The sequence below is a fragment of the Polypterus senegalus genome, chromosome 2 (genome assembly GCF_016835505.1).
Source record: "Polypterus senegalus isolate Bchr_013 chromosome 2, ASM1683550v1, whole genome shotgun sequence".
Classification (NCBI taxonomy): Eukaryota; Metazoa; Chordata; class Cladistia; order Polypteriformes; family Polypteridae; genus Polypterus; species Polypterus senegalus.
The window spans coordinates 141,643,199-141,659,170 of NC_053155.1; the positions used below are offsets into that span (position 1 = coordinate 141,643,199).

General features: G+C 36.2%; 1 protein-coding gene across 3 annotated transcripts in view; it reads right to left on the reverse strand.

Annotated features, from left to right (window-relative positions):
• Nucleotides 1–15,972, reverse strand: part of slc9a7 (solute carrier family 9 member 7) — a 184,130-nt gene that overhangs the window by 38,975 nt on the left and 129,183 nt on the right. For 2 of the 3 annotated variants that reach the window (XM_039744722.1, XM_039744724.1), the window contains exons 13-14: nucleotides 13,769–13,828; nucleotides 9,410–9,473 (exon numbers count right to left, since the gene is read on the reverse strand). In XM_039744722.1, coding sequence (XP_039600656.1) covers nucleotides 9,410–9,473; nucleotides 13,769–13,828 — 124 coding nt within the window. The remainder of the gene's footprint in view (nucleotides 1–9,409; nucleotides 9,474–13,768; nucleotides 13,829–15,972) is intronic. The other variant, XM_039744723.1, reaches the window with a different exon arrangement.

Sequence of the window (15,972 nt, forward strand, 5' to 3'; positions counted from 1 at the left end):
GAAGTGACTTAGGTTGTAAAAATGTACCTGACAAGTAAACAGCAAATTAAACCATCACAAGCAAAATAAAAACAAATGCTTGACAGTAACTACAAACCAATAAGCTTTACCTGAATGAGAAGAGAGCACAAATGAAAATAATCCTCTATATGACAGCTAACAAAAGATTTGAATTATTCAAAACACAAGATAGAAATGTTTAGATACTCACATAAGACCAACTCTGAAGTAGAAGAGGTAGTGGCACTAATATTTTAAATAAGAATGCAAGTTGGCAGGAAAGACCATACAATTAAAAAGAGAACATGGAGAGGCCTGGACCCAACTTGTCACTGGCCCAGGTAAAGGGCTTTCCAGGCTTCCATGTTATCCTTCATCCCTACTTCCAACTGTAAAATCCTTCTGTGCAAATATTAAGTGCCAAATAAGTTATATTAAATTTACTATTTTAATATAATTAAAAGAAAAAACAAAACAAAGCAGGATTTAGAAAAGAATAAAGAAATAGTACTGTACATTGAGTAAACAGAGAGAAAGGCTTCTTCAAAAATAGGTCACATGTCCTCATTGTTAACATACTGAGTGAAATATTACATTTATGTACAATTTAAACAGCTTAATCCAGTTTTAGGGGCATAGCAGTAAAGTACGGGTCAGGCACTAAAACTTAAACAATGAGCATTGAATGGAGGACAGAGAATACTTATGCTCTCACTCCCTTCATGCCAGTTTAAAGTTGCAAATTAACTTCACGCACACATCTTTGGCATATGACATGAAAAAGGAAGAATCTGTACAAAAATGATAAAATTACAACATGGTATTTATATTTTATTTCATCTATGTAAAATGGGGTGGCACAGTGGTTTTATCATTTCTGTGTGAAGTTTGCACTGTCCCCTTGTGTCTGTGTGGATTTTTTTTTCATGGTCCTGTGGTTATCTTGCCACATCTCAAATATGAGTGATTTAGCTTAAGTGGTGAAACTATACTGACCTAAGTATGGATGTGTTTGAGTGTGTCCTGTGATGGTCTGGTGCCCTCTTCAGAGTTGCCTCCTGTCAATGACCAATGCTCCTGGAATGGAAACTAGGAAACTGCTTCTGAATTAGTGTTGAGAGGGTGTGGAATAGACAATCATTGATAATGCACCCATTTTAAATATACTGTCAGTTAAGAGGGAGTCAAATAGAACTCTAAAATCAGCTATTATAAACTAAATAAGTTTGCTCAATCAAACAGCCTTCTTGTTTGTAAATTTTCATAATATTTAAAGTGCTATGACAGCAACAATATTGAAAGCTATGTGAACTAAATTAATTTGTGAGTGAACCATCATGGAAAGATGAAAACACGACCTGTACGTCATCTTACTTTCAGTATGTTTAAAAAAGTAAAATATACCAAAGACAATGATGACAAGAGGAAAGATGTTACGATTCTGACACAAATTAGTAAGAGTATTTTTACAGTTGGTACATCTTAATACCCCCCACTTAATAATTATTAGCCAAAACACATTCCAAAAATTCAACTGATGCAAGAGTGTATTTTCTGGGAATGCACTATGTATGGCAATCTTGCCCACTTGAATCACCAAGATTTAAAGCAATCTGTCTGACAAGTGAAATATACAAAAATTAAACTGATACAGACAACTACTGTGGCCCATATTTAGAAGGAGGTTACTGTAGCAATTAGAGAAAAGTTATAAAAACAATGGTTATTAGTAACCTAAAATGCTTAAAACAAAAAAAAAAAAAAAAGAACTGGAAATAATCATTAAGCAAACACACCAAATGCACAATTGCTCTAAGTCCATGTCTTTTAGTAACAACAGAAAAAAGGCCAATCTGTACCATTTCAGGCATTCACTGAACGGTTTGTGGTTAAGCTAACCATACAATATTTGTAAAAGATTTATTATAATAAGTATGACCCTATCTAATACCACAAGAAACAGCTATCTTGTTACATAAGTTAACGCCGAGTCCCACAACAAAAAGCTGAAATGAAAAACTCTGGAATCAGGCAATATGCCTTACAAGCTGCCTTTTTTCCAAAGGCCCTCCAGATATGATACTTGCATCTAAAAACTCTCTAACACCAGGTTAGGGTTAGACTTGCTATGCTTGATAACACAGGGACAAAGGCAGGTTAATACTTCACCACACAGTATCACAGGATTCCACAATTGAAAAGGCAAAAAGAAAAATTATTTTACTGTTGACTATTGAACCAGAACAATAATTAAAAAAAAATACAACAGCAATATTAAACTGTTACTGACTACTGAAATGAATAGAAAACAGAAATAGAAAAATAAGCATGAATACCTTATTCTATGATTTTTTTAATATCACTTTTTTCGGGTCAAAGTCTTTTTGAGACACATTTAAAAGTGCAATTTGGTGCATCACAAGAATCTGACAGGATTACTGCTCTTAAAATCTGTGTGTGACTGATAAAAACACAGCTAACTGAGATAAGAAATGTGTAGGCTGTCTGCTGATACCTCTGCTGTTTTTAAGGTAACATACGCCCAGTTCATACTTTTCTTTCTTTTCATTTCCAGGATTAAGACATCCTCTGAACAGTTACATCTATTACTACCTCTATCTCACTGTCTGATGCTGAGAAAATCATTTACTCTACCAATGCTCTAAATGTAAAAAATGTATACAGTATGAATGTAAACATAATATGTAGAGGTTAATCTGGATTAAAGTGTTAGTTAAACAAACACCACATAATCAAATATGAAAACAAACAGATGGAATACACAAATTGTATATGTATGTCCTAATTAAGGAATATTTATCAGCTCACAATAGTTTTACAGTGACAATTTCTACAAACTCTTGCATGCCTGGGGGAGGTCCATTTAAGTTAACATTATTTATTCAAGCCAGGAGCATTACTTAAGGGGAAAACCTTTTTTTATTGGACATAAAAGCAAACAGAGAGCAAATTCAGTACTGCAGACAAAAGACAATATTCAATTGTACTTGACAGTAAAGTGCAACTATGGCCCATTTTTATACCCTTGGCAGAGCATGCAAAGATAAAGGAAGATCTGTATAACATAAGACAGGCCAGGAGGTACCATGCCTAATACTAACATCCACATTAAAAAAAATCTTTGTAACAACTGAATTGAGATACTACAAAAAATTGTGTCTGCTGTATCACAAGATAGATATAAATATGGGAATGCCTTAACTGTCTGTGCCTATAGCTAAAAGCAATTCACCACGCAGCAATCAAACAATAAGGAATGCAGGGTAAATAAAAAAAGAAAACTTGGCTGGAGATATGGCTTTGCACATGTTAGTGCATTAAAACATTAAGCCTTTAGTTGAATTCCCTCTTGATATTGTAATCTTCTGCAAATGTTATTTTAGTGTCTTTGGTAATTGTTTTTAAATTTTGTATTAAGGGTTTTTTTTTTGCTTGCTTGTTAAACTGGCTTGTAACGAACTATTCTTGTTGGGTTGTCCCCAAATGTTCACCACCTTAAAATCATCACAGCATGGATTACTTTAACAGGAAAGTCCTGCTTAGATGTCTGGACTGAGAGTGTAAACGGCTGACAGGCTCAAAACACATACTGTATATTTTTAAATGTATGTTCAGATGCAGCTGAAGAAAAAAATAAAGCAAATTTGTTGGTATAATCAACACTATAATAAAATAAGGCCACAACTAATGGATATTTTTACATTTTACTAAGTATTTCAAATGCCTTATTCTCTATTGGGCTTAAATTGAGGGCCTCCTCTATGAGGAGAACACAGTGTCATTGGAAGTACAAAGATGTTAAAAGATGAGTAAGCACTATTTTTAAATGTCTTTTTTAAAAATGTGTTACCATGTTTGTGTGTGTGTGTGTGTATTATATATTATATATATATATATAAAAACACACAAGAAGCATGGGGTCTGTACACAGGTTATGGGATTAGTTTCAAGTAAGGGTTGCTTTAGGAGCTGTATTTGAGAGACTTTCAGACATGAAAGTTGTAATGGCTATCATAGGGGTGAGGACCAAGAGGAAGAGGAGGGCACAGGAATGCCTCACCAGGCTAAGTCACAACTGTGGTATAGTTAAAAAGTAGAATTAGTGACACCTGGACAGAATTCTAAGAGCCCAGTATGATAAGGCAAAGAACATAAGACAAAGAAATACACCAGCTGGTTCAGAAGGATATGTGTGTGTACGTGTGAAGGAAGTGTGATTTGGGATAGTTTAATTAAAAAAAATAAAATAAAATAAAAAAGCAGATAGTGTGGACTATATGGCCTTCTTAGTCTATCCAACTTCTTTTGCTGGGGAAAGAGCGACACCAGAATAACCACTCTGCCTAAGAATACAATTCCTAAAGTCCTTCTTCAGGTGTTATCCAAAGACTCGGAGAACTCTGCTATAAACTGGAGGCACAACCTGCCTAAAGTCCACCAGTACATCCGCTTTCCAAGTAGAGGAGCTAACACGCTATACGTAGTGTACACAAATGTCAAAGTGGCTTGCAAGGCAGCCCTCCATCCCCACTTTGGAGGCTCAGATCACATTTCTCTTATAGTTTTGCTAGTTTAAAAAACGGTACTGAAACACAGTAAGACTGTATGGAAGCATATCAGAGTCTGACCAGAGGGTGCAACCTCAGTATGTTAGGAATGTTTTGCAAGTATTGATTGGAGCATCTTCAGATGAGCTACCACATGCATCGATTTTCACATTGATGTCAAGGAGTACTGTTTCTGTTCTTGGCTATACACAGAAGTGCATAAGCGATGTCACAGTTATCAAAACCTTCACAGCTTGGGTGAATCAGAAGTCATGGATAATAGAGGTCCGGAGAAGGCTGAGAATCAGGGACGCTGACTTCAGATCGGGATACAAAATATCACTCGGGCTAGCAAGAACTGACCTCTCCCGAGCCATCAAGAAGGCTAAGCTGGAGTACACAGGAAAAATTGGGGGAAAATGTTGTGACTCCAGAGACACAAGGCGCATGTGGCAGGAGATTCAAGCCATAATGGATTATAAAATAACACCACGGGTTGAGGTCACTCCAACAGAGTGAATGAGTTTTACATCAGGTTTGAGGCATTGAATTATACACCAGAGAAGAAAACCACACTCCTGATGGTGAGGTGGTGCTTAGACTGTGTACAACTGGCATGAGAAGGACACTAGGCAGCATCAATTCACATAAAGCTGTGGGACCTGATAACATACCTGGTCGGGTGTTAAAAGACTGTGCTGCTGAGTTAGCAGGCATTTCTACAGACATCTTTAACATCTCTCTCCAGAAGTCTGTCATACCTACACAGTTTACAGGTTGCCACCATCATTCTTGTGTCCAAGAAAATAACTATAACCTGCCTCAATGACTATTAGCTTGTTCGAACAACTAGTCATAAGTCAAATTAAAGCTAGCCTCCCACCATCACTGGACTCCTTACAGGTCGCATATTGTTCCAATCAGTCCGCAGATGATGTGATCACACTTGCTTATTGGCTTCAGTTCAACCTTTAATACAATCATCCCAAAGAAGCTAATAGTAAAACTTTCTATGGTCGGATTGAACACCTCACTTTGTAACTGGATCTTGGACTCTGCAACATGTGGTGATGATGGCTAAGAGGATATTTTTAAGGACAGATGCAAGAAGAAAGCCCTCTGCATTGTGAGAGACTACTCACACCCCTCTACTGAACGGTTCAATCTCTTGCCAACTGGTAGGAGATATTGCTCCATAAAATCAAGAACTGCCAGAATGTGCAATAGCTTCTTTCCACAGGCAATAAGACTGCTAAACTCTCTGTAAAATACACATAACAAACCAGTTTTTATGCACGTAAGTATTTATTTTTAGCAGTACAGTAGTATATTGAAAGATACAAATAGTAGTATCTTGTGAATTTAGCACTGTCTTGGTTTACTTTTTAGTGTTTTTTCCCTTTTTGCACATTTTATGGTCTTGAGTGAGACAATTTTGTCTCAATGTATTTTGGATATGGCTAGAATGACAAACTTGAAAGTGACAGCAGAAGTCATTTTCAAAGGGAAGACCCAGAATAGACTGTACCACACAGCAAAACAGGCAAATGCCTTTGCAAAAAATGGGAGAAACAGCAACCAAATGAGCTTCTTATAACAAAACTGGAAATTGAAGACTGACCTGGGGACTCAACTCAAGTTTCTGTATTCCACTGCAGCAACCACACTTAAGCCAGATATGGTCCTGATGTCTGAAACAGTTAGACATTCAGTACTGTTAAAACAGATGATTTCCTTGGAAGACCAAATGGAGGAGGCATATGTAAGAAACAGACAGATATGAAGAACTGGTAGATGAGTGAAAGAGATAGGCTGTAGAAGCTTTGCAGGACAATCACACTACATAGTCTTTAAATTATTTGGCATCACAATTAAACACAGCCGGAAAGCCTTCAGAGAAAATTACAGAAGTTGTGGATGTCTGTGGATAGTGTGTTCTTTTTGGGGGGTGGTTTGTGTTCGATGCCAGTACACATGAACAACATTGGGGGGCAGGATCAACCCCTGCTAGATCACCAAGGTCTGAGTGTATACTCTAAAAAGACCAAGAACACAATAATGACCCGAGGTATAACAACAAGGATGCAAATAGGTGCATTGGAAGATGTGTGAAATAACGAGATTTGAGTTCTCAGAGAATGATACATGCAATAAGCAAACCTGGAAAATATTTAGTCCAAGCCATTGCTGCTATTTATAACCTAACATATCATACAATTCTTAAACTAGCGCAGTTAGCCAGTCTGGAGTTACCAAATAAGATAATCTGAAAGTCTTTGGGGTTATGAGTGGAAAACTGCAGAACCTGGATGAAAACCCACACAGATCCAAGGGGAACTTGCAAACTCCACACAAAATGTCTGGGCACAGAATTAAAACCCAGGACAATGGATTTGAGATACTATAGTGATACCCACATTGCCACTATACCACACTGTACTTATTCAGTATATAAAAAAATATATTTCTTAATTCTTTTAAATTATTGATGCTGGTTAGAAAGAGGACCAAAATCCAGTTAAAATATATAACTGATAAAATGTTCATTGTTTAACAGATTCAATGAAAGCTAAAGACTAGACCTTTTTTTCTTAATTTCATTTTAAGTTTACCGATAATGACACTTGTTCAGTACATCTTCCAGGTATTTTGCAACAAACTTCATAAAGTAACATATATTTAAAAAAAAAAAAAAAAAAGAGAGATTTGCCTTAAGAGATTACTACACCCAATGCCAACACTCCTAATGTGTAAGTGCAGCAGAGTGCTATATTGTTCTTATATTTTTTCTGTGATTAAGCACATATTTTAATCACTTTGTATTCATGTAGAACCTTAATATAATAAATGTGCAATGCATCATCAAAGTGGCTAATTATCATGTTACTTAAGGCTTGACAGAAAAGGTTGGACTCCTAAACTATTGATTTATCTAAATAAATAAATACATAAATAAATAACCAACCTAGATATTTACCACCCTTTACTGGGAAGAAGTGCACTGCAAAATATACATTAAAATCACCTCTGTATCTAAAGCTTAGATTTGGCTTTAGTCTGAAAGACAGTCTTCAGCAGATACTGAAGGAACACAAAGAAAGGAAACCATTGTAAGGGGTATTAGAACATTAAAACACTCAAGACGAGAACAGGCCATTCAGCCAAACGAAGCTCGCCAGTCTCATCCACTTATTTCTTCCAAAAAAACATCAAGTCGAGTTTTGAAAGTCCCTAACGTTTTACTGTCTATCACACTACTTGGTAGCTTATTCCAAGTGTCTATCATTCTTTGTGTAAAGAAAAACTTCCTAATGTTTGTGCAAAATTTACCCTTAACACGTTTCCAACTGTGTCCACTGTGCTAATTCCCTTCACAATTTTAAACACTTCAGTCATGTCACCTCTTAATCTTCTTTTGCTTAAACTGTATAGTCTCAGCTCTTTTAATCTTTCATTATAATTCAACCCCTGTAGCCCAGGAATCAGCCTAGTCGCTCTTCTCTGGACCATGTCTAGCACTGCTATGTCCTTTTTGTAGCCTGGAGACCAAAGCTGCACACAGTACTCCAGATAAGGCCTCACCAGTGCATTATAAAGGTTGAGCATAACCTCCTTGGACTTGTACCCCACACATCGTGCTATATAACCTAATATTCGGTTAGCCTTCTTAATGGCTTCTGAACACTGCCGGGAAGTCGATAGCTTAGAGTCCACTATGACTTCTAAATCCTTCTCATAAGGTGTACTCTCGATTTTCCGACCGCTCATTGTATATTCAAACCTAATATTTTTACTTCCTATGTGTAATACTTTACATTTACTGACATTAAATTTCATCAGCCACAAATCTGCCCAAGCCAGTATGCTATCCAAGTCCTTCTGTAATGATACAACGGATTCCAATTTATCTGCTAATCCACCTATCATCTGCAAACTTAACCAGCTTATTACTTATATTCCTATCTAAATCATTTATATATATTAAAAATAGCAACGGGCCCTAGCACTAACCCCTGTGGAACACCACTCATAACATCGGCCAGTTCTGATGAGGTTCCTCGCACCCTCACCCTCTGCTTCCTGTGTCTGAGCCAATTCTGCACCCATCTGAAAACATCACCCTGAACTCCCACTTCTTTAAATTTGATGCCCAACTTCTCATGTGGCACCTTATCAAATGCTTTCTGAAAGTCCAGATAAATAATATCATAAGCTCCACTTTGATCGTATCCTTTTGTTGCCTCCACATAGAATTCCAGCATGTTAGTAAAACACGATCTCCCTCTTTTGAACCCATGCTGAATGTTCAGAATAACTCCTGTCCTTGCAATGTGTTGCTGAATCGTATCCTCAATAATTCCTTCCATTAATTTTCCTGTGATGTATATGTGAAACACCCATATATGTGCAATAGCCCTTTTCTCAAATTATATCATTCTGTTCAAGCAAGTTCATTTCTTTTGAACAATGAGATGGATTCTTGTGATTAAAGTATTTAAGATAGTTTATAATAAAACCACCAACTCTGTGTGACTGAATTGCATATCAGTTTTTGGTTATTTTTTAACTATTCAAAGTGTCAAAACACCTGATAGAAACATGTATGTACTATGTGTGAGGAACTCTGTGAGTATGTACAGTGAAATCTAACAACCAAATGAAAAAAGAAAAACCACAAAGTATATTGTTTATTTAAAAAATGCATTATTGGTGTAATTTTGCCTGACAAAAATGCAGGAGTTAATGGTTTTTCAGAATAAAAGTTGGATTTACTGATTCATCACACTGTTATTTCATTAAGCATGGACTATCAAAATATCAAAGAGATCTAATACACTTACCCCTTGCAGCACTTGAAAGCTATCGCTGGTGGGCTGAGGATCCAGATCTGGATCCACACCAACTCTGAAAAGAACAAGACAAAACACAAACACAGAAAAAAAAAATCACAATTAAAAAAAAGACAAAAAAGAAAACAATGAGTGCTGCTCTCAGTACATGTGAGCATTTCCTGAACATATATAGACACTGCCCATCTTAGCTTTCCTTGGATTGTCTATATGGCAGCAGTTTGAGAAGAAAGTAATTCATAATAAAACAGCAGGATCTGTGCAATATTTGATCATTATTAGCTTACCTTCATAAAAAGTAACTACCATGACATTTTTATTATGTTTTAGCTAGAATCATATTTTATCAAGATGTTGTTTTATTTTACCCTTGTATTACATTTCTGTAAAATAAAAAAAGGAGGGAGACGAAGTTAAAGATGAATTTGAGACATTACAGGTAATAGCATTTTTTCTAGGCCAGTTTAAAATGGTACACACACAAAGCTGGGCTGCTGTGATAAAAATGAACGGTTTGTGAAAATAAGTAATACAGAAAAAGACAGCTTCAGTAAACCGAGATAAAAGATTACTTTTAATGAGGATATCTGCCTTTGATGTCAGCCTGTGTAATCTTGCATCTACCTAGATGTTCTTTCAGTCTTACACTGATGCCATTTTGATAAACAAGATTAAGATCTTACTTTAACTCCTCATTCGTTTTTTTCAATGCTCTAAAAGATGACCTACATAAAACATACTTTAAAGATGTGTGTGAATTGTTATAATTTTAAGTCTGTCCAAATAAAAAAAATCCCTATTTGTGTCACAGCTCTAATCCAGTTTTTTGAAATGCTTGTGCAATGTTGCAGCAATGAACTGCAAGAAACCAACAAGTTTAGAAAAATCTATTTGAACATCCCTTTCAGCAAACTTAGAAACTCCCAATAAAATAATGTCCAAAATAATACTGTACTGTATCAGTACATCATAGTTGCAGTCATGGAAAAAGCGGATACTGGACTAAAATACCAGCTATGTCAATTAGGGCATTAATAAAACAGCAGGTTGACTAAAATATGTTCAGCACACGATGACAAAGATTAATTTACAGCTGAATAGATGCCTTATTAATGAAATGCAGACCAGCGTTACATTGGAATCCCTTGCTCTGAATTAATGGAAACAGAGAGTTGAGGAACAAGGCTGCATCAATGAAAGTACAGTGCGGCTATTGTACAGGAAGCTGGGATTTGCTAATTTGACTGAAGGCAAATGTCAGACTTGAAATTTGACCAAATAAAGAGCTTGGGAAAGAAACCAAACTGAAAAGCATTCTATAGATAAAGGATATTATGTGAGGATGTGCAACTCATCATACACACACTGTTTCTGGGGCACAGTGAAAATCACCACTGTTCTAAATCATTTACATGTAGAATATTATTTTGAGATTTAAAAAAATGGGCTTAAAAGTAAAAGGCCCAAGCTTTAAAAATGCAGAGTAAAATGCACTGAAATTTTTAAACAAGCTGTATTTTCCAACATAGCACTTATAGACTACTTGAGAAGAGAGAAAAATGCTTTATGTAGGGCTTAAACTGGAGAAATCCTGCAAAAGAGAATTTTCAAACTGAAGAGCAGCATAAGAGGCTATTTTTCTTGGATGGAATACTGTGCACACTAGTTGTAAGTATTTAAACATTTTATTCAAATTAAACATTACACATAACATTTAATTAAACAACCATTCGCTTAAAACTTTTCTAGCTCTCTTAATTCAGGTTAGAGATTAGACAGCCTGGAGATTACTTTGACAGAAAATGATGCAATGCATGCACAAAGCCTAGACTAAGTGCAAGTCCATGTAAGAGCTAGAGTTATCAATTAAGCCATCATACGTGTACCTGTACGTTTAATAAAAAAAAAATCAAGCTATGCAGACAAAGATCAGAATATGCAAAATCTGCAGTAAGATTAGCAGAATTAAGTCCATGAACCCTACCATCATGAGGTAGCAGCAAGAGTCTATGCATTACCATGTCAACCAAATACATTTACACTTTATGAAAATGCTGTGAAAAAATGGTAATAAGTCAACTTTCAATTGAATTATAACAAATTAATGGAAAACATTGCATTTCAATTACGATTCAGATTTGGTTTATATTTAATAGTTTAGACATATCTTTCTCCCACTGTTGCTAGTTTTTTCACTAAAGACTGTATGCCACGTGCTCCTGGATATTTTGGTTATTTTAAAATCAGAAACAATTTTCTTCAGACAGAAAAAAAACACAGAGGTGTAAAAATTTCTATACTTTTTTTCACAATAAACAAAAGGAAAAGGTTAAATAAGGCTTAATTACTGTGCAGTAGTATATTACAGAGCATTTCATGGATATGTTCAAGTGAGCAAATGCAGAAGAGCAAACAAGAAACAAACCATAAACCGTCAAATGAAGCTCTTTATGTCTTAATTACTTTGTGAAAATGGCACTTTGTGAGGCAATCACAGATTACTTAGCCAAGGAAAAAAAAAAATTAAAGAAAAACATGCTGAGAAGAAGAACAACAAATACACCATAAAATAGAATTGAGGTTAGTATGCACAAAATGTTAAATCCAACCTCCCTTTATAGGATCACAGTTTGGGTAAACCTGTTACTCATTCAAACATCCACTACTTTGTTGCAAAAAAAAAGAAAGAAGCTTAAGTTCAAACGATTGTTCAAATTCTGATTTAACTACCCCTGTGTAACTTGATTTTTGCCAAGGGATTATTAAACACAATGTGACTGTGTATCCTAAATATCCACCTTACAGGCAGCGGTTACAACCAAAGAGACTTGCTTTATAGCTCCCTTTGGAATTTTTTCAATGCAGCCTTTTTTCTTTCAGATTCTGACCTGTGAAGAAATTTTCATTGAAAAACTTCTTCAGAAGTTAAGTTCCCAGATGGGGCTGTTGTGGGTGAGCAGCACTGAAAACAGGGCTTTGTAAATATCTGCCGTTATACTTATACAGTCCAAGATGGCAACTAGAAGCTCAATTTTCTACCACCTGTGTTCACTTGCCAAACTGATTCCCAGCAGTAGCTATGAACATTCACGCTTTTGTTGAAGCTTTGACTGTATAAGGGCAATATGCATGGAACCTCGCTAAATTGTTCTTGAAAAATTTCACTTTGCTCAGAATGCATTAGTTCATTAGTCTGTCTTAACAGTACCTATTAGCCTATAAGGCTTCATTTCAGCTGCCTCCACTTTATCATATTATAATATGCAAACCAGAAAATTAAACATTCTTGGATGTAATTTTCAAATTTTACTAGAGAGTATATTTCTAAAAAAATAACCATCTCCGCAGAACTCCATCAATTAGATGTATATGACAGTCTGCTTGGAGCTTGCCAAATGGTACTCAAAGGACTCTAAGAGCATGAGGAAAAAGACCCACTGGTCTGAGGTGTCAAGAATTGAACTCTCTACCACATATAGTGCTTGGAGACCTGTCTAAAGACATGGCACTAGTCATCACCTCCCTAATAACATCTCTATAGTGAAGCATCATGGTGGCAGCATTATATTATGAGGTGCTTCCCGATGGCAGTGACAGGAAGATTGGTTGGAACTGAGGGAAGAATGAACACAGCCAGATAGAGAAAGTTCCTGAAGAAAACCTGCTCCAGACTGCACACAATTTCATACAGGGGTGACAGTTCATCTGAAGCATACAGCAAAAACAACTCTAGAGTGGCTTTGGATCTGCCTTTGAATGACCCAGCAAAAGTCCAGACTTAAACCCAATAGAACATCTATGGAGGGACCTGAAGATGGTAGTTGAAATAAATTTCCTATCCAGTCTAAAAGAGCATGAGAGGATTTGCCAAAACAAATGGGATAAACAAAATCTAGGTGTGCAAAACTTGTACACTCTTATCCAGAACAGCTCAAAGCTGTGATTTTTGCCAAAGGGGTGTGTCTACAAAGTACTGATTTTAGTGTGAATACTTATATGAATGAAGTATTGGAGTTTTTGATTCTTAATAAATTTGCAAACCTCTCTAAAAACATATTTTTCCTTTTTTATTATGGGTTATTGAGTGTTGTGCAAAAATGGCAAATTTATCCTTTTAAAATGACCTTTTTAAAAATCATAACACACATACACCTAATAAATGGAACTGTGATCTTATCAAAGGTTCGGTTCAATACAGAAAATCACAGACATAGAGAAAATCTCTTTAAATTGTTAAAACAGCAGAAAGTTGAAGCAAACTTTGTGAAACAGCTTTATATATCACCCTTTATTACCCAAAAGCTGCACATATGACAACTTTAAATCAGCAAAATGGTGCCAGAGCTTCACCTTAAATATTGCCATTGTCTGCTGGCCTCCTCCTCTCTGGACAAGGTATGATCTCCAACTCTAGTACAGTATAAAAAGGCAGGTTTAGATTTCACGTCATTATTTAAATTTACACATTAATAATAATCCCTGCTCATAACAGCAGTACATGGTACTTTTTTACTTTGCTTACTTTGTTTCTTTCTGTACACCTCATAATGCTCCCTACAACCCCATGGTGCAGCCAATTCCTTACTTGTTGCTTTCTATTCATCACCATTTTTACCACAAAAGCAAACAGGTTTTTCAGTCAATTTAGATGGATTAGGAGGAAGAAATAATTAACAGGTCCTTCAACTGACAAGCATAGAAAACACCTTCTATAGAACAGATTATTATATTCCTTTATTAAAACAAAACACTCACTGGGGTTGCCACTCAGTCAATTAATAGATTTACTGCAGTTTCGGTTTATAAACATTGGAGTTATGAAATCTGGCAGTATCAAACTAGATATATTTGTACAATGTCTTCAGGATAGTCAAACTTTGTTGTTATTGAGAGAAAAAACAATTTAGACCTATAACTTTTGCCAATGACAACCTTCTGGATTACATATTGTTCCTTAATCTTTTGAAAATACAGTAAGTGACTTGTATCCCAAATATATAGAAAAAGGGAGAAGGAGAAAAAGTTTTACATGTTTTACTTCCATTTTCTAATCCTGCTAATTCAGGACTGCAAGGAGCTAGAACCTTTTGCAACAAAAACCAAAGCTGGATAGGAAGGCACTCCATCAAATGATGTATTTATTACCACCCCAAACCCATTTATATTGGGATAATTCAGATCTACCAACCCACCCAAATCAACACAGAAAATTGATTACATCATAACTGTGAATTTATCCAAGCACAAGAAAAATAAGAACTTAGGTAATAGCAAATCACCAGTGAATTCCTTCTGTTTATTCACTCATTCCTACTTTCTAAAAATGAATGAATAAACTTCATTACGATACAATGTAATTTCTAGTAACCGGTCTTGGTCATACAGCTACAAATTAAAAATAACAATTGTAAGAGAAAATAGCTAACCCAAAATAATAAAATTACTTGCACCAAAAACAGATTAAAATATACTACATCTTTCCACAATACAACGGAGGCTTGAGAATGCTAGATTTATGAAAATGGCAACTTGTCCCTATGCACTATACCCTACAAATCTTTATTATACAGTTTCTCAGAAAAGTGAGTACACCCCTCACATTTTTGTAAATATTTTATTATATCTTTTCATGGGACAACACTGAAATATGGAACTTTGATATAATGTAAAGTAGTCAGTGTACAGCTTGTATAACAGTGTGAATTTGCTGTCCCCTCAAAATAACTCAACACACAGCCATTAAAGTCTAAACAGCTGGCAACAAAAGTGAGTACACCCCTAAGTGAAAAATGTCGAAATTGTGCCCAATTAGCCATTTTCCCTCCCCAGTGTCATGTAACTCGCTAGTGTTACAAGGTCTCAGGTGTGTTAAATTTGGTGTTATCACTCTCACACTGGTCACTTGAAGTTCAACATGGCACCTCCTGGCAAAGAACTAAGAGGATCTGGAAAAAAGAATTATTGCTCATAAAGATGGCCTAGGCTACAAGACGATTACCAACACACTGAAACTGAGCTGCAGCACAGTGACCAAGACCATACAGTGATGTAACAGGACAGGTTCCACTCAGAACAGGCCTCGCCATGGTCGATCAAAGAAGTTCAGTGCACATACTCAGTGTCATATCCAAAGGTTGTCTTTTGAAAATAGACATACGAGTCCTGACAGCATTGCTGCAGAGGTTGAAGGTGTGGGGAGTCAGCCTGTCAGTGCTCATACCATATGCCACACACTGCATCAAATTGGTCTGCATGGCTGTCGTCCCAGAAGGAAGCCTCTTCTAAAGATGATGCACAAGAAAGCCCGCAAACAGTTTGCTGAAGACAAGCAGACTAAGGACATGGATTACTGGAACCATGTCCTGTGGTCTGATGTGACCAAGATAAACTTATTTGGTTCAGACGGTGTCAAGCGTGTGTGGCGGCAACCAGGGGCCTCATGTATAAATGGTGCGTACGCACAGAAATGTTGCGTAAGAACTTTTCCACGTTCACATCGCGATGTATAAAACCTACACTTGGCGTAAAGCCACGCACTTTTCCACGGTACCTCA